The 23,495-nt window shown below is 37.5% G+C and overlaps 1 protein-coding gene across 5 annotated transcripts in view; it reads right to left on the bottom strand.

Annotated features, from left to right (window-relative positions):
- Positions 1-23,495, bottom strand: part of FSTL5 (follistatin like 5) — an 845,021-nt gene that overhangs the window by 107,245 nt on the left and 714,281 nt on the right. For all 5 annotated transcript variants that reach the window (XM_051831719.3, XM_051831717.3, XM_051831718.3 and 2 more), the window contains 2 exons: positions 22,758-22,876; positions 200-349 (listed from right to left, as the gene is read on the bottom strand). In XM_051831719.3, coding sequence (XP_051687679.3) covers positions 200-349; positions 22,758-22,876 — 269 coding nt within the window. The remainder of the gene's footprint in view (positions 1-199; positions 350-22,757; positions 22,877-23,495) is intronic.

Below are 23,495 nucleotides of genomic sequence, written 5' to 3' on the forward strand. Positions count from 1 at the left end.
AGCAGATGGAAGACCTTTCTCTCGCTCTCTCTCTCACTCTGTCCGTAACTCTGCCTTTCAAATAAAATAAATCCTAAAAAAAATAATTGTAATGTAAGATTTTCATGAATCTAATTTTTGAAAACCAAAGATAGATGTTATTTTCTTAGTTCTAAATGTTATGTAAAGAGTCACTTTGAAAGGTAGTCATTATTCATACCTGCACAACTTTTTGGGACTGCACATCAACAATAAGAACTCTGTCCAAAGTGGGCTGTGCAACATAAATGAACTTGTCTTTGACGTTCACAGCTGAGGCCCACACACACTTTTGGACTTCATCCCCCTCTGCTTTGGGACACACTTCATCCTGCAGTTTAGGAACAGGAAATGAAATTCATACCATAAATCATAGCACATACATGAGGACATCAGAGATAAAGTTAACATTGGTGCTTCACACTGTAAGGATGGAATGTTCTATATATATATATTATATACATAAGACATAGTTGAAACAGAATGAAGAGCATATTTAAGTTCATATATATACACACATATACATATATGTATATATATGTATACACATGTATATATATGTATACACAAATATATGCACATATGTATGTGTGTGTATATATATATATATATATGAACCCCTGCAAGTAAATTTCATGTTGTTAGTGATTTTTTTCATGTTACTTATAGTCTTTCATTTTTTCTACCTGTTTAACTCAGTAACTTCAGAAATATATAAGACACTGTTTTCCCCTGGTATACACCCAGCTTCTCCAAACACTGGTGTTTGCCTCCAAGGCACATTCATGGTCCTATCAAAAGTCCCCAGAAACTCTGAAAATGAAAGCAAGCTGCTTCTAGTTTGTGAAGAATCAAAAGCTTAGAGAAATTATAAATGTAGTTATTTATAATGGCTATTTTATTTTTCAATTTGGTTTCAAGGTTACATTTTACAAAGTCATTCAGTCTGCTTATGGTATCTTATTCTGCCTCTTTACCTGAAGCTATTTGCCGGTTGAAAACTTTATAATTTGAGCCAAATGACCCTAAAGCAGGCTAACAACCATTTGTCTAAATTGTCTATTCTCTCCTTTTGGGCATTTTATCAACAAGAGAATGTTAATACTGGGAGGCATCATAAGTATAGGGAAAACGTTTACTGTGCCTGTGTCACGTTTTTCTTTAAACATCAGTCTATTGGTTTAGTGATTCTCTCGACTTCAAGTTAGGAAACCCACTAAGAAGGCATAATGTTAAGCTGTGCATAAACTGCATGAGAAATGACAATTTAAAATGCCACTTTATTTATAAAATGATGACATAATGGTAAGCAACTATTCTAATGTATCATGGATTATTTGAATCTGACAACTATAACTAACCCTCATATAACTAATGTTTGATTTAGTTAAATCAGAATGCTCTTTCTTCTGTGATTTATATTAAAATAGAATTCTTCAGGAATCCTGCTCTCTGTATATTTAATAATCATGAAGCAAAGTTAATGACACTTTATTGATCAACACTGCTAAGCTTTTCTTTTTTTAAAAAAATGTTGTTTAAGGAATACAATCTCATGCATTTCTAAATAAAATTTTGGGAACATAACATGGTGATTCTTCCCCCACTACCTCCCACTCACCCATACTCCTATGTTTCTTCCTCCCCCCTCTTCCTTTCCCATTATTATTTTTATTTACTTTTTTTATCTTTTAACTTTTATTTAATAAATTTAAATTTCCAAAATACAGCTTTTGAATTATAGCAGCTTCCCCCCCCATAACCTCCGCCCACCCGCAACCATCCCATTTCCCCCTCCCTCTCCCATCCCATTCAAATAGTACTCACAGTACAGATACCACATTTTGGCATTCAATAATTACATTGAATACCAAACAACACAAAATTTCTCAAGCAGCAAAAGTATTTTAAGTCACCTTTTCAGTTTGCAAAAAAATTAGAAAATAATGTAGATAGCAGGGTACTCCGGAATGAGATACTCAGTGTGTGGCCTGTTGCTTATGTTCATCAAAGTGCAAATCTAATTCAGAAAAGACGGGAAGCACCCACTCATTGGTAAGACCCAGTCCAGCATTGTGAGGTTCAGGAACATATAACAGTAGTGTTGGTTATAGCAAAGACTGTTTCAGCCTTCCAGGCCATGAGGGAAAAACACTAGGCACTTGAGGCATGGATGTGTCGGGTTCTTTGAATTATGAAGTCTACTCCTCATTGAGTGCACCGTAACCATTAGCAGATGCCCCCAGTAGGGTGGATCCCAGGAACATGCAGAGTAACATTAAGGAGGGCGAGGAAAGGAGGCAGAAGGCTGCCCCATGCACATGTCCCGGGTAGGTTACGGCATTCAGCCTCCATTCATCGGTTCCTACTGGAGCTTGGTTTTCTGCGTCAAACTTTGCTTCAGAAGTACACTGCATGTCATTGACAAGAACCTAGTTCGTGAGAAACAAACACTATATAAAAGATGTACTTGAGAGGCATGAAGAGACAGGGAAAACATGGGACCTCATGTTGATGGAAAGCTCTGAATACAGAGAAATCCTCTCCAAACTCCTCACTGTTGTGTAAAAGCTACCGACAAAACGTGACAGAATAACAGCACAGTGTGAGTGACCTGACAGTTAACTGTCAGCCAAACGACTGTTGAACCAGGAACAGTTTCCACCTCTTTGTCTGCTGGAAAACTATTCAGCAGTAAAATAGCTGCTCTGCTGGGAATTGTTTGCTTTCTGTGTGCTGTCCCCATAAGACCTCCCTCACCAAACTTCAAATCATTTCTACAAAACCATTAAGCATTTCCTGACAGTCACCCTGGATAGTCTATGCTTTGCTGTGTGTCATTATTGCTTTCGATTTATAGTCTATTATGTCCCATTTTGAAAAGGCACTTTTTTCAGATGACACAGATTAATATTTATTTCAGTATATAGGAATAGTAAAGAAATATTTTTGAATGCATTAAGCATTTAATGGAATAAAAAGAGGTTAAGAGATACCAGAGATAGAAAATAGAGATTGATATAATATATACTGATGAGCAAATTATCAGAAATTATATCAAAGAGTATCATTCAATCATTAAGTCACTGATAAGGTATTACAAATAATAAGGATGAGAGTCAATAACCACAAGACAATTCTAGTTCATAATTACATTCTATCTCATTACCTGTGGGTTATTTCCATGTATAATCACATACTTCATGCATATATTAATCTGTTTCCAAATTTTAAAGGAACACAAGATACAGTACTACTGATTGTGGCCATTTTAATTTAGTTATTAGAATATTATAAATATCTTTTCATTTTCTAAGCTTACATACATCAGTTAGAAAAATATTTATTTTTATTATTTTTTTTATTTATTGGATTTATTTATTTGAAAGGCAGAGTTACAGAGAGAGCGAGAGCGAGAGCGAGAGAGAGAGAGAGAGAGAATCAGAGAGATCTTCCATCGACTGGTTCACTCCCCAGATGGCCACAACAGCTGGAGCTGGGCTGATCCCAAACTAGGAGCCACAGCTTCTTCCAGGTCTCCCACTTGGGTGCAGGGGCCCAAGCCCTTTGGCCATCCTCCACCGCTTTCCCAGGCACATTCGAGGGGGATGGATTAGAAGTGCAGCAGCTGGGACTTGAACTGGCGCCTCTCTGCGATGCCAGCACTGCAGGTGATGGCTTAACCCACTATGTCACAGTGCCGGCCCCAAGAATGTATCTTGTACATTGTTATCTATGATACTGATTGCCTGTTGCAATACTTTGCCCTCAAATATCTAAACTCACAGCTTCCCTTTCTTTCCTTCTTCATACTCCCCCGCTCAGTGCAACCTGCACCATTCACAGAGGAGATAAATACCAGTTATAAGAATTCCATTGTCCTGTGTCCACCTTAGGTCCTTTCACGACCCCCTCCTCCCACGCTTCTAGATTAGATGATTTGCCCCACAATTCCCTGCTTTGAGGAAGACCTACCCCACTTTTGATTTTATAATTTCCGTTATGTTTCCAGGTAGTCAAACAGGCACATTGTCTCCTAAATTTAAGAAAAACAAACAAACAAAAAAAAACCCCTTTGTTTTACCTAAGTAAATTTATCTTTTAATTCCACTTTTATAAACTACCTAAAACCCCTCTATGATTAAATGCCAAATTATGTGACATAAAACACAGATTCTGGGCCAGCGCCACGGCTCACTAGGCTAATCCTCCGCCTAGCGGCGCCGGCACACCGGGTTCTAGTCCCGGTTGGGCACCGGATTATGTCCCGGTTGCCTCTCTTCCAGGCCAGCTCTCTGCTGTGGCCCGGGAGTGCAGTGGAGGATGGCCCAAGTGCTTGGGCCCTGCACCCCATGGGAGACCAGGATAAGCACCTGGCTCCTGCCATCGGATCAGCGCGGTGCGCCGGCTGCGGCGGCCATTGGAGGGTGAACCAATGGCAAAGGAAGACCTTTCTCTCTGTCTCTGTCTCTCACTGTCCACTCTGCCTGTCAAAAAAAAAAAAAACAAAAACAAAAAAAACAAACAAACAAACAAAAAAAAACACAGATTCTGTGAAAAATAAGAAAAAAATCAGCGAGGGCCATAGTAGCTTGCAGTGAATTTACAGGTGCTGAAATACAATTGTCAAATGTGAATTGAAAATAATCTGCTGTATAAAATGCATGATGTACTTTTCAGTAGCTGTGCAACATCACCGTATTTTGTGAAACAGTATAGAGGCCATTTTGTCTATAGGACCAGATATTTGGGTTATTTATTTATTTTCACAGATAGAGATAGTGAGAGAGAGAGACAGGTTTTCCTTCTGTTGGTTCACCCCCCAAATGGCCGCTATGGCCAATGCTGTGCCGATCCGAAGCCAGGAGCCAGGTGCTTCCTCCTGGTCTCCCACACAGGTGCAGGGGCCCAAGCACTTGGGCCATCTTCCACTGCCTTCCCGGGCCACAGCAGACAGCTGGACTGGAAGAGGAGCAACCGGGACTAGAGCCCAGTGCCCACAGGGGATGCTGGTGCCACTGGCGGAGGATAAGCCAGATCTTATGGGTGTTTGGGGAGTGAACCAGCAGATGGGAGATCTCTGTCTGTGCATGTCCATGTCTTTCCTCCTCTCCTTCTCTCTCCATCAATCTGCCTCTCAAGTAAAATTTTTAAAAATTCCAAAGAAAATTTTCCAGTCAGTAGTCTTCAGTTCTTGTTGGGAAGCACTTCTTTAGCATGTACTATGTGACATATACTGTTCAAAACTGTGCTTGGAAGTTAAATATATACATATATATATTAAATATATAAATATATATGTATATAATATATAATATATGTATATAATGTATATATACGTATATTATATAGTATATATGTGTATGTAATATATATAGTATATATGTATATAATATATATGTATATAATATATAGTATATATGTGTATGCAATATATATAGTATATATGTATATAATATATAATATATTTAAATATATGTATATGTGAATACATATATGTATATGAATGCCTGCTCTAAAGTTGCTTCTAATTTCTGTTGCATTGGATTGATTCAGAATCCTGATTCAGAATCCTATTGTCAGGTAGGAATCAGCAAATAAGGGCCACCTTGACCAATTCAGTCTCTATTGATTCCAGAATGGTTCTGGAGCTAAGAATGTTTTTGGCATCTTCTTTCTTAAAAACTCTTTGAAAGATCTACTTTATTTACTTGAAAGACAGAGCCACAAAGAGAGAGGGAAAGACAGAGAGTCAGAAATCTTCAATCCATATGACTGCAATGGCTTGGGCTGGGCCAGGCCCCAACCAGGAGCTAGGAACTCTACCCTAGTCTCCCAAAAGAGACCCAAGTCCTTGGCCATCATTTGTCAGTTTCCCCAGTATATTTGCAGACAGCTGGATGAGAAGCTGAGTGGCCTGGAAACAAACCTGCACTCTGATATCTGATGCTGGTGTCACAGCACCAGATTAAACAAGTGCACCCCAATGCTGGTCCATGGCATCTTTATTGATTGAAAGAAAAAAAACAAGAATACAATCCCATGATGTGCACATAGTTAAAGGTTACGGGAATGCAGCTACCGTGTTCATTTCAATGTTGCCTCTGGCTACTGACATGCTATAACAACAAGCAAAGATCATAATGACTACAAAGCCAAAAATATGTACTAACCGGCCATTTACAGAACAAAAATTGCAGATCCCTATTCTCATATGCTTCCCTAGCCTGGTTATCATTTTATTTTAGTCTGTTTGGTTAAATTCTTTTCTATTGTGGTGACTTTTTTATCCCTTTTGCTTAACTGTGACTTCAGGAAAGTTACAGATGATTTCTAGTTTTGTTCCATTTCCTTTATATTACGCTTTGATGAAAGCTTATCCAGTGTGATGTCCTAATTCCTGCATGATCAGATGATGCCAGAGATTAATCTGTAGCCTTGTCGTCATTCATTAGGGTTCCCTCCTTCTTTTCAGAAAAATTGTTGAATGGGCAATTTCAAATAAAGACACTTGTATAGTAGAAAGCAAAAAATTATACTATATTAAAAGAAGCATTAAGAAACCAAAAATCAAATTAAGAAATAAGTCAAAGAAAAGATGAAAACTTGGCTTACACAAACACAGCCATAGACAGGCTAATAAAGATACATAGTTAGGATCAGTGTATGCAGTGAACTTCAAAAATCTAAGTCTTTTTATATTGTCTATTTTATTTGTTTCAATTTTATTTATTTATTTTATTTATTTGAAAGGCAGAGATACATAGAGACAGAGATATACAGGTAGACCAATCTTCTACCTTTTGTTTCATCCCTCATATTCCAATAACAGCCAGAGCTGGGGCTGACGGAAGCCAGGAGCCCAGCGCTCAATAGTTTCACACATGGGCAACAGGGGCCCTGCTGCCCAACAGGGTACACATTAGCAGGAAGCTGGAATCAGACTTGAACCCAGCACTGCAATACGGGATGTAGGTTACCCAAAGGTATTTAAATTGTTATGCAAATGACTACTAGAAAAGCAAGAGTTCTATAAATAGATTATTAGATTGTAAGGTAATAAAATGTAAAATTGACAAAAATTTGAAACATATGTAGAGGGTAAGTATGGTTGGCATGTAAAATATTGTGTCTTTTAGAAAGAAGTTAAAAGCTAAACCATTATTTAAAAAATGGCAGACCTATGAAGATGGGGAACTAAAGCCCTAACAAGGCAGGGTACAAAGCAGAAACACGCGTGGTTGCCACTCAGACCGCTGCATCACAGAGTGAGCATGCGCGGGTTCAGTCCTCCTCTGGCTCCAGTTTCTCCAGAGTGCAGACCCGGAGAGGTAGTAGGTGGTGGCTCAAGTCATTAGGTTATTGCACCCAAATGGGAAACCCGGGTTTGGTTCTCAGTCTAGCCCCCACTGTTGCAGCTTTTAGGGATAGAACCAGTTGAAAAGAGTTCTCTCTCTCTCTTCCTGTGTCTCTGCCTTCTGAATGAATGAATGAATGAATGAAGGTGGCATTGTGGCACAGCATGTTAGGCCTCCGTGTGGAATGTAACATCTCATATCAGAATGCTGCTTTGAGTATTAGTTACTCTGCTCCCTTAATCCCCCTGTTACATCTGGGAAGCAGCAGAGGAGGCCTCAAGTATTTGAGTCACTGCCACCCACGCGGGATACCTGGATGGAGTTCCTGGCTCCTGGGTTCAGCCGGAGCCAGACCTGGCTGTTTTTGCAGGCATTTGAGAAATTAATCAGCAAACAGGAAAGATTCCTCTCTCTGTCTCTGTCTCTCTGTCTCTCTCTCTCTCTCTCTCTCTCATTCTGCCTTTCAAATACAAGAATATTTTAAAAGTTAAAACTAAAAAATAAAATAAAAGATAAACACATTATCAGGACAGGGTTCTCTAAAGCTAACAGATACGTGATTCTCTGCCTGATTTGAATTACCACTGCTCTGGGTAAGCCAGCTGTGCGTGAATACATCTGGCCTGGAATTAGGCAGCACTGTGGCTCCACCAATGCTCATCCTGCCACATTTCTAAACAGGCACCAAATGGAAATTTATGTTGAGATAAAGCAGGAAGAAGGTTTGTTGTGTTAATAAATATGTTAAAATAACCATTTACATTTGAAACCTTCAGAATGCCTCTTCCTTTGTAAGTAATAATAAAAATAAATTATTTTTAGATCCTATTGAAAATCTGTAACTGTATTTACCCTGGTTCTCCAACAATGTCCTATTTCGTAGCTAGAATGCGCTCCTTAATATTTCACAAAGAATAGTGATTTTCCACAGCTATTGCAAAATGCAACACACATTTTATTAATCAAATTCTTTACATCTACATTTTGTAATTCATGCATACAAAGGATCTTCAAACATTTCATAAAAAGTCTTATGATAAAAGTGTGTATGGATTTTAATTTTCAAAAATATTTTTGCAACAAAATTGTTTAATTCCATTTTTTTTACCTTCTTGAAGTACCCTGATATACTATATTTCTCCATTAAAATGTCAGCCTTTGAGGACGGGCCTCTAGGCTCGCAGTTAAGACGTCAGCCTCCTGTATTGGAGAGCTGTATTCCTTTTCTGGCTCTGATTCTTGATCAGAGCTTCCAGCCAATGCAGACTAGGAGGCTGCAGATGATGCCTCAGTTTGTCAGGTCATTACCACTCATGTAAGAGACCTGGGGGCATTCCCAGCTCCAGGATTGCTGAGTGCACTAGAGCTTGGGAACTTGCCCTCTATTCCTTGGGAAAAAATTAAAAAAAAAATAAAAGGTAGCTTTGTTTATTCCTATAGTGCTATGTTTTCTAAACGTGATGTTAAACTTAAAATATTTGCTCAGTAAGTGTATTTTTCAGTCTTGCTAATTATAGCTGAGAAGTCAAGAAGTAGTGCATATTTCACAATCATGATGTAAAACACCAAGGCTACATCCTTCTGAGTCATTGAGAAGCTGAATTCTAGAGCTGTGCTAATCAAATGTGGGCTTTGGACTGCTGTCAGTTGGTGTATCAATGTGACCAAGCTGAAATAACACTGAAATTGAAATTAACAACTTAGAGCCCTTCATAACAATTTGTCATTGCCACAGTACCTGTGCATGTGACAAGGGACTTAGCTCTGTGAAAGGGATTTAGACCACTTTGAGTGTTGGCAAGTGTGCCTGGAGGATGTCTTGTGAAAACTACTATAGTTTTTAGCTAAACTGAGCCAAAACCAGTGTTTCTTTCTCAGAGTTAAAGGAGCAGTGCCTTTATGCTTTCATTTATAGCTCTCTTTCTGTTTTAACTGTTCTTTACATTTTACACTGAAGTTGTGAAAATCTGAGTTTAGTGATACATATTTTAAAAATTGAATAATGGATTACTTAGAAATTATTCATTTTATAAAATGCAGTGGAAGTCGAGTACTTATTCTTGATGAGGATTTATTCAACTTGCCATAAATCAAGGTAAATAAAGTTAGATTTTTCTGTACTTTCTGAGAATGTTTAGATTTGGTTCCTAGGATATTTCTTATAGTAGAAATATGGACTAAGAGATTGATAGATGATAGAGAGTCACCCCTACGTATCTGTAGGACTCACATTGTAGAATCAGCTGCAGATGGAGAATATTTGGGGGGAAAAAGTATCTATGTTGAACATACTGTTTTTTCTTGTCGTATTCCTTAAATAATACATCTCATGATAATTTACACAGTATTTGCACTATATTAGGTATTATTAGTGATCTAGATATTATTTAAATATACGGGAGCATTGTGCCAGTTATATATGAACATTTTGCCATTTTATAGGAGGAACTTGGGCATCTGCAGATTCTTGCATCCATGGAGGTCCAGGAAACATAGCTCTACGGATCCTGAGGGAAGATGCTGAGCTATATCTGAATACATGAGATATTTCTATTAATTTGGTTTTGGAACATTTAAAACAACTTGATCTTTCAATAATGCACTGAACAATTTACTAGCAATGATGCGTTCCTTATTTGACTTTTTAAAATATATTGAGATTCAAATGCTTTCATTATTTTTAAATTTTTTTTTTTTTTTTTTTTTTTTTTTTTTTTTTTTTTTTTGGACAGGCAGAGTGGACAGTGAGAGAGAGGGAGACAGAGAGAAAGGTCTTCCTTTGCCGTTGGTTCACCCTCCAATGGCTGCCACGGCTGGTGCACCACGCTGATCCGAAGGCAGGAGCCAGGTGCTTCTCCTGGTCTCCCATGGGGTGCAGGGCCCAAGCACTTGGGCCATCCTCCACTGCACTCCCGGGCCACAGCAGAGAGCTGGCCTGGAAGAGGGGCAACCGGGACAGAATCCGGTGCTCCAACCAGGGCTAGAATCCGGTGTGCTGGTGCCGCAGGCAGAGGATTAGCCTGTTGAGCTGCGGCGCCGGCTAAATATATTCATTCTTATTTATCTTAAATGCACAGAAACATAGAGACAGAGATGGAGATGACAAGATCACACATCACTACCTTGATCCCTGAATGCCAACAGCAGCCAACCAAGCTGAAGTCAGAAACCAACACCTCCATCCAGGTCTACCATGTGGTGGCCAGAGGCTCAGCACTTGAGTTTTCATCTTCGTCTCTCAGGTATGTCATCAGGAACGGAGTCAAAAGCAGAGACAGAAGCCAGACTCCACCAAGGCACTCTGGCAATGATGCAGGATTCCAAGTGGTGGCTTCATCTGCTTGGCCACGATGCCCACTCTGCTTTCATTACATTGTAACTGCAATCAGTGCTTATAATCTAAGCAATGCAATTTATTTTTCCTAAATGAGACATATTCAATGTATTTCATTCTAACTACAGTTTTATTTATAAAAGTATAGTTTTATATCATCCAAAGCTACAGATGGCTATGGCACTTACAGACTGTACTGGCCTTAATTTGAGTAATATTACTATTGATAAGGAGCAATTAGGCAAGGAGTTACTTAAGTCTACATTAACTGGCATTTTTGCCAGTCCTTCACTGTAACTTTATCCCTTCACATGTCAATCTAATACATTCTCATTTCCGGGGTACACCTGTTCTCATCTGGGACCAGGAAGGAGTTGCCATATTAACCACATGGAAAAAGCTAAATTCCACATAGTTGGCACAGAAATCCTAGGCATGGTAAGACCTCACTCTGCTTATTCAGTATGGCCACCATCCTCTACTTCATGTGAGAGACTCAGGATGGCACAGAGGCCCTGGTTTGCCTCTGGCCAAGCCTGGGGATACTATTCTTGCATCATCTCTGGCTTTCATTCTCTTCTCATAAAAATACTCTGGTCCAGTCATGATGGATATTTCTCTGCATAAGGTGGCCCACTCTCATGTGTGAATCTGTGTTCACTCTCTCACTGTTAATTAAACCCTCTTCTCACTTGTGTACTAACAATATCTCACACTTTGAGTTCTTGTCTCAGTAGGAGGCAAGAACTTGGAATGAAAATTAAGGTATCTAGGCCCACATCATTATCTTGTAGAATTATTTTGAGTCTAGAATGCCAAAAATAAAAAAGCAGAGTGAGCTCTGTGGAGCAGCAGTTAAACCACTTACAATGCTGGCTTCCCCTATCAAAGTGCCATTTGAAATCCCAGCAGCTCCGCTGGTGATCCTGCTTCTCCTGGGAAGACAGTGGATGATGGCCCAAGCACTTGGGCCCCTGCTACCCACACGAGAGTCCTGTGTGGAGCTCCTGGCACCTGGCTATGGCCTGACCCAGCCCTGGCAGCTGCAGCCATTTGGGGAGTGAACTAGCAGATGGAGGACCTCTCTCTCTCTCCTTCGCCCTCCCCATCTCTCCCACTCTGTCTGATGCTCCGCCTTTCAAATAAATAAATGTTTTTTTTTTTTTAAAGTTTAAAGGCCACACTGCACAAGTTCTATACTCTTTTGACAAAATAAGAATGTCTCAATAATACAATGAAAATCTAGCTTTTGGTACTATGTTATCATAACTGAGGCTTCTTTTCAGAAGTATTGAAGAAATTAAAAAGAATTTGAGTTCAATAAGCCTTAGACGCAATGTTTAGTTGTTTATCTCGTCAGTAAATGGGTATAATGTGATTACCTCTCAGACAGACAGAGTTATTATGAGGATTAAATAAAACAATGCAAAAGTCAAGTGATCAAAACTAGTGACCATTATTTTCATATAGGAATTTTACTACAGCTATATTTCATGAAAGCTATGATAGCATGTTTTTTTTATGGACATTTAATTTTTTTAGGTTTTCTAAATGGTTTGGATGGAAGTTTGCAGTGTATATTTAAGAATTTTAGAGTGTTAAAAGGTTTGGTATGCTAGTTGAAGACTTTTTCTCCCTTTTTCATTTGGTTCTTATGTGAGTAAACCATTTGGCCTTTTTCATTTCCTCTTCTGGAAACTGAAGGGACGAAATTAGAATTTTCCCATTGCTTTTATATAAGAAAAAAGTCAAAGTAATCTGAATTATTTAACCATCTATAAATGCAAAATGTTACTTTAGTTTTTAAAAAATATTGAGTTGGGAGATAATGGCTAATTTAAATAGTGAACACAGGGTGGGTATTTGGTCCAGCAGTTAAAATGCCACTTTGGATGCCCACATCCCATATCAGGCTCCTGGCTCTGCTTACAATTCTAATTGTTGGAAGTAGCTGGTGATGGCTCAAGTCACTGGGTCCCTGTTCCCTACACAGAAGACCCAAATGGAGTTCCTACTTCCTGACTTCCACCTGGCTCAGCCCCAGCTATTGTAAACATTTGGGAAATGAACTAGTGGATGCAAGATCTCTCTTTCTCTGTCAGTTTGCCTTTCAAATAATAAACTAATGAATAAATAGCAAACTGTCGATTATTAAATTTCAGTGTCTGAATAGTATAAGAGAAGAGAACTCTAGAAATGTCGTAAGCACATGACAAAGTGGTCGGTGCACTGGTTCTCTCGGCTTGTGCAAAGGAGTTGGATCCTAACTTGGGTTGGTCCAGAGGCCAGCAGGCACTGAAGACAGTATGTAACGTGTGTTGGAAAAAGCATAACCTTGAGTAGTAAAGAGACTAAATTCAATATCAAGACAACAGTTTTCAAATTAGGTTGAGAAACTAGTACATAGAGCTTGGCAAAATATGTTTGAATTGAAAGCTAGCGTTGAAGTGCTAGAAGAACTGGACAATTAGGATGGATATCAGCAAATGTAAATGATGTGAACTCTGAAATTTCACAGTGAATCCACTTGATTAAACTCTACTGTGTATAGCTAGAATTAAATAATTAGTTGTATTTAAAATTGCTTCCCAATGGAATGACATTTTGGTATGTATAGGCGCAATAACAATACACTTTCTTAAACTTGTTTCACCAACTGTAATTAGTAAGTTGGTTAGTGAAGAAAACAATCAAAAAACAAACATGACATTCACTGACCACACACATTAACATGCACATACTGCTGCTATCAACAATCCTTCCTTAAAATCATAGAAAGCTTATTACAATCACAGAATTACCATGAAAACTCGAGAGTGGCAGAGCTGTCTTGGTAAGAAAAGACCTGTTCTTTTCAAATGCATTTTATCCCTCAATTTCCTGAAGTAGCAGCACACAATTTGTCCAAATGGTCCATCTAACTACGATGAACATATAAACAAATCCATAAAATCTTTGTTTTAATCCTCAAAGTACACACATGCCTGTTCAATTTCTCTGAAAACTGGATATCTATCCTTTTTTTTAAATTCTGAAAACTGAGGCCTTTAGAAATTGTTAATGCAGCTTATAAAACAAGTTCACAAAAGTGAACTGCGATATCTTGATCATATCTATCTTGTGGAATTAATTTTCCTGAACTGAGTAATTATTTATTTCATAGGTATTATATATCTTAAAAGCTATATTTTATTCATTAATGCAGTCAGAAAACACAGAGTTGAGGTCTTTTTAAATAAATTTTCAGGGCCAGCATTGTGCTGTAGTGGGTTAGGCCGCGGCCTGCAACAGTGGAATCCCATAAGGGCACTTATTCCAGTCCCGGCTGCTCCTCTTCTGATCCAGATCCCTGCTAATGTGCCTGGGAAAGTTGCAGAAGATGGCTCAATTCCTTGGGCCCCAGCACCGACATGGGTGATCTGGATAAAGCTCCTGGCTCCTGGCTTTGCCCTGTCCCAGCCCTGGCCATTGAGGCCATTTGGGGAGTGAATTGATGGATGGACAATCTCATTCTCTGTACCTCTGCCTTTCAAATAAATAAAAAATAAATAAACCTTTAAATATTTAAAAAATAATAAAATTTCAGATTTTTAAATGCAATCAAGGTAGATTGAATTTATCTTGATTCTCTGAACTTCTTGTACTGATGTGGAATCAATTTAAACTATTTCTCATCATTACAAACCAGTAAGAAAAAGGAAAGAAACTTTGAGGGAAGAACAGTGGAATAATTTGAATAACGTTCAGCATTAGATGTCAATTCCTCCTCTCATGGGATGTCTGTCTCTCCTCTTAGTAATGACACATGACTTCTAGTAACACATTTCACTGATTACTCTTTTTATTGTTATTATTATTTGACAGGCAGAGTGGACAGTGAGAAAGAGAGACAGAGAGAAAGGTCTTCCTTTGCCGTTGGTTCACCCTCCAATGGCCGCCGCGGCCAGCGCGCTGCAGCCAGCGCACCATGGTGATCTGATGGCAGGAGCCAGGTGCTTCTCCTGGTCTCCCATGGGGTGCAGGGCCCAAGCACTTGGGCCATCCTCCACTGCACTCCCTGGCCACAGCAGAGAGCTGGCCTGGAAGAGGGGCAACCGGGACAGAATCCGGCGCCCCGACCGGGACTAGAACCCAGGGTGCCGGCGCTGCAAGGCGGAGGATTAGCCTAGTGAGCCGTGGCGCCGGCACTGATTACTCTTTTTAGAGACCTCAGAGGAGCAAGACAGGTTTTATTATTGGCCTCCATACACACGCAGATGTAGTCTTTCCCTATGAATACTCACCCTGTCTTATAACTAAACATAGGTTGATATGGAAGTACAAATCGAAGGAATTTCATGATTACTGGGTTATCTACAATTAGTTCAGCCCAGTGCAATACCATTTAGAAGCTGAAGTTTTTTTTTTTCCATAGCATATAATCACACAATGCGGATGGTGCCATGTCGTGTGACTGAGTTTTCCAGTCTTCCTACACTGTCCAGCAAAGAAGTGAGGAATTGCTTTATGTGGAAGACAGGCTCAATAATTTTTGTGAAAACTGTACTAAAAGGGAAACATTTATTTTTACGTGTAATAGAATTTTCATCAAAAAGAATCTGGTTACGAAAATGAATATACATCATTTTTAAATTTATATTTTAAATTTTATGGTAATTAAAAAATTAATTTTTCTCCATAGTCAAAAGTAACACTGAACTTAACATTTTGAGTAAACATTGTTTAAAATAACTTCAACATTATTCTGTTATTTACTGGTTAAATAGTATGATAATAATTTTGCTTTTGGTTTCTTATTTTTAAATGGTGAAAGAATACCAGAAAATAATGTACATTTGCCTATAATTTTATGAATTAAAGAAAAACCATGAAGAAAATAATTTCTCAAACCTTTAGAAGTAAGTGCTATTTTTAAAGAAAAATTATGATCTGCATTTACCTCCATTTTAGGGGAAAGCAGAAAAGACACATTTTATTCATCTAATCTCTTTAAAGCTAGGTATTTATTATTCTATTTTCAAAAGAATTGAATTTTTTTAAAGTTTTATTTATTCATTTGAAAGTCAGAGTTACAGAGAGAGAAGGAGAGGCAGAGAGAGAGTGGTCTTCCAATCAATGGTTCCCTCCCCAGTTGGCCACAACTGCCAGAGCTATGCCAATTCGAAGCTAGGAGCCAGGAGCGTCTTCCAGGTCTCCAACGTGGGTACAGGGAGCCCAAGGACTTAGGCCATCTTCCACTGCTTCCCCAGGCCATAGCAGAGAGCTGGATGGGAAGTGGAGCAGCCAGGTCTCAAACCGGCACCCATATGGGATGCCAGCACTTTAGGCCAGTGCATTAACCCGCTTGGGGCCACAGCACCGGCCCCAAGATTTGAATTTTGTCTTAAATCTTCTATATTAACAAATTAAACAGGAGTCTAGCTACACGAACCGATTTAGGAAAATTCGTCATAGTAGGAAAATGAAAAATACTGGGTGAGAATTCACCTATGACTGTCTGATTTAGACCCCTGGAAATCCCAAAACATGTCCACAGAGTATATCATCAGTATGCTATTATTTAATTCCATCTTTTAGTTTTCCTGATAATTTTACAAGTGAGCTATTGGATGTAAGATATAAATTAGCCACTTAAATCATTAAAAAAAACATAATTTAGAGATTTAAGTGGTTTTCACTGTATTTCTCATTATGTAATTGTCTCTTAATTTCCATGGAGGGAAAAAACATATTATATAAGATGACATATTATATATTAAAAAGTCTATGGAAAATGCTGAGCAGTGATTTTTCAAACATTTATAAATCCAAATATTTTAAATAAAAGCACATTGACACTAGTTAATTTATTCTACAATGCTTTTATTCCCCTATCATCTCCAAACGGCTCAAACTGATCTTTGTAACCTATTCGGAACACAGAAATTAAAGAAATGGATGCTTGTAGTGGTGACATAAACTGTTAAGAATTATTGTTAAAATATAAAGTCATCAATAAGCATCAAGCAAATGCTTAGACAATTATCATTCAATGAAAATTTTGAGAAAAATAAAGACAAAAACCAGATTGAAATAATTACATAATATCTACAACGCTAAGAAAAGCTAAGAATTATGGAAGCAAAATCATAATCTTTCAGGGAGAAACACCAACAGAAAGTATGTATTTATTTAAAAATATTTATTAATTTGAGAGGCAGAGACAGACAGACACACAGACAGAACTCCAATTCATCAGTGAACTCCCTAACGTCCAAAATGGCTAGGGCTGAGCCAGGGCCAGCTACACGATGTAGACATTCAGAACCTTGCTATTAGAGCGACTACTGCTGTCTACTAGTGTCTCAATTACCAGGGAGCAGGAGTCAGGAGCCAAAGGCAGATCTCAAGCCCAGGTACTTTTATGTGGGACACAGGCATGATAACTGCTGGTAGAAACACTTGCCTTAAAAATATATTTACTGTTTATAATTCAAGAAATAGCACTACTGAATACATCACTTAAAATGATTAAATATACTTGACTGTATGAAGCAGAACTGGACAAAGATAAGTATGAAGGGCAGAAACGTTTTTGTTACATACTCAATTTTTTTTATTTTGCAAATCTATTATTTATAAAAACAAATAGTTACTTTATGTGACTGTAGCGCATTTTAATTAGCCTAAAATGAGAGATCTTTGTGGCTTTATAAATCTTAAGTAAAAGTTTTTGATGTTTAAAGATGTATACAAATATTTTGATAATTTACTCCTAAGAAGTTTCTATTGAAAAATTCAAGTAACTTTAAGGACATTTATTCATTTATTTCTGAAGTGTTTGGAATGAACTTTTATATATGCCTTAAGTGGGTCCTTAGTACTCATTTAAAGCTCTAAAAATGTTGTTAGTGGACTGCTGAGCCATACATCATTGTAGTTACATTCATTCATCCAAATAACTTGACTGATTCTCATCAATAATCTCTTGAAGAGGATTTACTATGCTATTTTAGATAAAGTTATTTGACTAAGTTAATAAAGCTACAGAACTGTATTGTAACACTGTCACACAACTTTCAAGCTCCCCCACGGTTGTTCCTCCTAATGTTGGGCTTTATAATCTGAAGTCTGAAAGAAACACTGTTATCAAACAGTGTGATTGCTAATGAAACATTAGAAGACTTCTTTCCATCTAGGATTTCAAAGGCCAATTTCATAAATCTATTTCTTTTGAAATCTACAGAGTAATCTTCTAAGAAATTGTTAGAAGTAGTTTACATTACTCTCTTTAGGAAGCTCTTTGCAGGATATCATTGTAGCCATAAATGAGAATAAAAGCTTACATTTTTATCATTCTATAACTCTTTGTACATTAATCCATGTTTGAATAGAGTCCTACTGAGAAAAGAGTAAGTGGAAGAAATATTTCGATTACCTTTCTCAAATGCAGATTGGTGTTGAATTCAAATGTTATTCACTCCCTTCATGGAGAAATGAATTTTCCATATCATGTGCTGAAGCTGATATTTTAATGGGAGTATGTTTTGTGGAATGAGTTAGGAGAAGTAGTAATTGTATTAGAGAATGAAATGGAATTGAGAGTATTGCTATGGGAGATGGAGGATGCTCTGACCGCATTGCTGAGGCGACATGGAGTACCATCAGAGAGAGAAATGTCGATGATCGAGTTTCTCCATTTCTTATTTATGTGACTTTTTTCAATATTTAATTATCCTAGGCTCTAAGGACAAGATAGCTCCATATTCAAATTTTGTATTTATCTATAAAGGTAAAATAATTTTGACATGGTGAAATTCCAAACCTAGAAAATAGACATTTTTGGAGAAATTCATGTAAAATTTCCTGTTGAAAGTATAATCTGTTCAGTTCTAAAGGTCAATATCATTTAAATTAACATTAAAACTAGAAACAGAAACTTCGTGTTCTACAGTACGAGACTTACTCATCATAAGACACAGAAATAAGTTTGCTGAAGTGCCTTTAGTTTCCTTTAAAGAATAAGGGATATTATGCCACTTGAAAAGAACAGTAGTTGGAGGTATAAGAAACATGGATGTTGACTTAATTTTAAAAATTAAAGATTAAAAAGGTACAGACTAGGACAACACAGTATTTGAAAGCCTGAAAAGTGAAAAAGATGGTAAATTGGAAAAACTGGTCATTCCTAACTTACAATGTTTTTCCAAACTTATTCTAGTTTGAGTTCTGAATACATGTGTTTAATAGACTCATATTTACTTTAAGTTCATACTCTAGCTGACAAGAGGGAATCATGTGTAAAACTAGGAAAAATACAGCATAAATTCCATCTAGAAAAGCCACACAACAGGAGTCAGTGTTGTGGCTGAGTGCATAAAGCTGCACCTGTGACGCTGGCATCGCATATGGGTGCCAGTTCGAGTCCTGGCCACTGCACTTCTGATGCAGGTCTCTGCTAATGCCACTGGAAAGGAGCAGGGTACGTTCTAAGTGCCTGGGCCCTGCACCCACATGGGAGACCTGGAAGAAGCTCCCGACTCCTGGCTTCCGCCTGGGTCTAGTCTGGTCACTGTGGCCCTTTGAACAGTGTGCAGGCAGAGGATCTCTCTCTCTCTCTCTGTATCTGTTTCTTTCTCTGTAAGTGCCTTTCAAATAAATAAATAAATCTTTAAAAAATGATGAAAAAGATAACAAAAAATTAGTTGTATGAATCCTCACCGACTCACTATCAAGAGCTGAAACCTAGTATGATATGACATTGCACCAAACACTAAATTTTATTTAGAGTGAGCAAGCTTCATCTTCTTTCGAGAAAAAAAAAAAAATCATTGATCCATTTCTGAGACAGAGAAAGGAACAGAGACAGAAAAACAGAGAGCTCTCATCTACTGGTTCACCAGCGTCCTCCAATGCCTATGATACCTAGGCCGACCTTGGCTAAAAACAGGAGCCAGGAACACTATATATATATATATATATATATATATATATATATCCCATATGGGTGGGATATATATATATTTGCGCCGCCACTCCCAGGCTGTGCATTAGCAGGAAACCCAGACCAGGGACTGGAGCCATATTTTGAACACAGGTACTCTGATACAGTATAAGGGTGTCTTAACTGACATATATTAGCTGATAGGTTAAATGCCCTTTCCAAATAACATCTTATGAGAGGTATAATGTAAGATTATACTTATTTTGAATAGACAAGCATTTATCTATATTATACTTATATTTTCTATGGAAATTGTACCCCTAATCTTTTAATATAGACAGAGACCTTGAAAATTATTATATCCATGTTTAATCCATTTTTGTGGGAAATAATATACATAATATATAATTATATATTTTCATTTCTAATTTATTTCTAAATATATATTAAGTATCTCATTTTTCTTCCATGTATTATTCTACCTAGTGTATACTTTCATTGTTTTAGAAGGATGTCTAATTACTTATTTTAAGTCTCTAAAGAGAGAAATTCATGTAGGTAAAGTGCACTTCTCTGTTGTCAAAACATATCACCAACAGTCAGAGCAAAGGTTTGCCTGTTGTGTTAACTTTACAGCCCAAGTGGTTAAATTAGCTCATCGAGAACCATAAAAAGATGTCCTAGAAAAGCACGTTCTTGAAGCCTGGGTCACATGGCATGAAGTGTTAATGATGCCCTAGAATAGCACGCCTGTGGGGCAGGAAACACGTCTTAGTCTCTGAATCTGCGTATGCAACTCATGACTGGCACTTTCATAATTAAGACTTCACAGGTTATCTTGATAGTATTAGAGACTAAAATTTTGAATTCTGTGATATAACCAAGAAATGTGTGTCATTTAGCTTCAAAATTGTTGGCTTTACAAGATTCAGAATCACTTTGCAAAATGATTTTGCCATGATTTAAATAATCATTTTGACACCGTGCTTCCTATATTCACACCCTTCACTAGATTTCTCACTCAGAATATGAAAACACATTTGTTTGGGGTAAAATCAAATCATTTGCTTTATCACAAGTAATAATTATACCAAGCCCCAAGCAGGACCTTGAATACGGATGCCAGATACCAGCAGGCTTCCCTCCCTTAGCCAAAAGGGTCCTTGCCTGCCTCTGATAGCAAGTCACACACTTACTAAAATTAACTCAGTGAATTGAGGGGGTGGTATACAATTGGCCTACAAGGTCCTAGTCACTGAACTCATGAGGCCATGTACTTCTCAAATAGAGAACACTTTGATGGTTGGTGTTGTCTCCAGAGATTTCTTTTTGGGATTTCTAGGTAATGGGCAGGAGAATTCCAGGTTCAGGGCAGAAATAAATTACCACCTGCATGTATCCCCAGAATGATTGAACCCCACTTGACCATCATGCAAATTTTCTAGAGGACACAGCATCACCCCAGCCAATCAAAGGAAACCCACAAGCACTTCCAACCAACCAGGAACTTGGAGAAGAGGTGAACATGCACCTGTCAGTACCAGCCAGAATCTGTAAGAACCTCCACTCTATCCCCTGGGAAGCCTGTGAAATAAATGAAAAGTTGCCTGGCTTCTTGCTCTGTACTGTGCAATAAACACCTTTCTCCTGCCACCCCACTGTCAGTGATGGGATTTCTGCACTTGGGAGAGCAGACCCAGTTTCGGGAGGTTCTATAACAACTCCTCCCATAAGTTTTGGGGATTGGTCTGTATCAAGAATGTGTGGTTTTATTTATGTGTGTTTTATTAATCTGCTTATTGTACATATATATGCTCATAAATACACCTTATTTAATGTAGACATAATGTAAGGTCTCTCTGCCTATCAGATAAATAACATAAATGGGTTTTTAAATAATAAGGTTACAAAAGAAACTAACATAGCATGTATGATTTGAAATGTTTTGTGCTTGTAGTTAAGCTATAACTTAACCAAATGTTGATAATTCTATTTATTAATTTTGTCTATGATTGAGATATTTTAAAACTGAAAATAGTTTCATTTGCTTGAAACAGACATGACCATCATCAATTGGACACTCGGCTTTATGTAAATAAGAAGCATTAGTTTGCTTTCTCCTAGAGAGTATGTGCAAGGAAGCTTGTCTATCCTATCTCACTCTCAAAATATTTTCCCTCTTTCATTCTAGGGCAAGACTTTAAAGTGTAAATTTTTGTCTTCGTATATCATTATATGACAGCAAGACTGTATGCTGATAGGCTAGAATCATAAGTTGAAAATAAATGACCAAACTTTGACATTAAATATGTATTTTAGCCAAGCCCCATGGCCACATCAACTTTAAATGTGAGCCAGGAAAGGTTTCCTTGATAAGGTGTTCTTTGCAACCGACAGTAGTTTTGCATTTTTAGTGGAAGTCCGCAGTAGTGTAAGAATGATTGGGCGGCATGACTACATGCTGTGGTGTGCATATATTTATCTGGAAATAAACACAGCCAGGGCAAGATAGAAATAATTAATAAGTTTTCATTATGCTGCCAAAATAAAAGATAGTCCTTAATGTATCAAATTGATGCACATTTTGTTACTGATTTTGATTTCCGGAATGTAGTACCAGTATTTTACAAATCAAAATATTTCATGGGAAATACGAAGTAGAAGTCTACTTTCCCATACGAATCTAAATATCCATTTCGTGACTTCATGAAAAATGAAGTAAAAAATAAAAACATTAACATTTACAGAGCATCTAATGCATCCCAATCTTCCACCAGGAAATTATACACATTTTCATTTTTATGAAATTAACCATTGCTCACAAAAACAGGAGTCATTCTCAATTAAGGAGCAGGTGAAGTCAATACATGTGGTGTTCTCTCTTGGTATTTTGCTTCTATCATCTTCATTTTAATTACAAATAGCTTCTTGGGAATACACAATACTTTTTTTTAAAATCTCCTCAGATATAAAACCTGCATAAAGTCTCAGCCAATATCAAAAGTGTAACATTTTCCTCCCAACAAAGTCTCAAATGTGCATAGGTTTCACTGTATATCCAAAACACAATTCCACTTAACAAAGCTGCGGTATGAAACAGCAAAGGAATTTTTCAGATACTTGCCTGAAATCCAAGGAGCTTTTCACTAGGCTTAATATGCCTCTGAAATTCACATTCTATGGGTTGTATCACTTTGATTCCATCTTCATAAAAAACATAGAACATGTTCCCAATTCCCAGACCTTAAGAATAAAAACATATTCAAAAGTTCAAAATAAAGTTATCAGAAACCTTTATAGCAAAAACACAGTGTCCCGCACATCCCCAGCAGGAGATCAATGTATGAAGCCGTGTAAAGTTAATAAAGCAAGTCACGTGGGGCCTTTCTGTATACCCGAGCCACTTTTTGATATTATGCAGACATTCTACTGTACTCTTCCTGATTTGCAATTCAGTGGTTTCTTGAATATAGTTCAATGAATGTTTCATATACTTCAAAACAATTATACATTTTTGATACATAGATTATGTTAATTGCTTTCTATTTTTAATGTACATGTTAATTAAGGTGAAAAACATTGTTTTGAAGAATACAATTTACATTCCATTATTTTTACCAGGGCTCACTAGGGAAAACTACATTGCATTCTTGGTAGGAGTTTAGTTCACACAAAGATAGACAGGATCCAAGGACCAAGTGCTCAAGATTTCGGAGAATATGTTGTCCTCAACTAGCAATTGTCAAAATAATCCCATACAGTGGTTTTACATATGGGCTTTTATACTGTAATTTGAGGAGAGGATTCTACTTATGGACTTTAAAAACAATTATCTTAAGGTCTTAGAGAAATCTCAGTGTAA

This window comes from Oryctolagus cuniculus, chromosome 8 (genome assembly GCF_051225735.1).
Source record: "Oryctolagus cuniculus isolate XC-2025 breed Fujian yellow rabbit chromosome 8, ASM5122573v1, whole genome shotgun sequence".
Lineage (NCBI taxonomy): Eukaryota > Metazoa > Chordata > Mammalia > Lagomorpha > Leporidae > Oryctolagus > Oryctolagus cuniculus.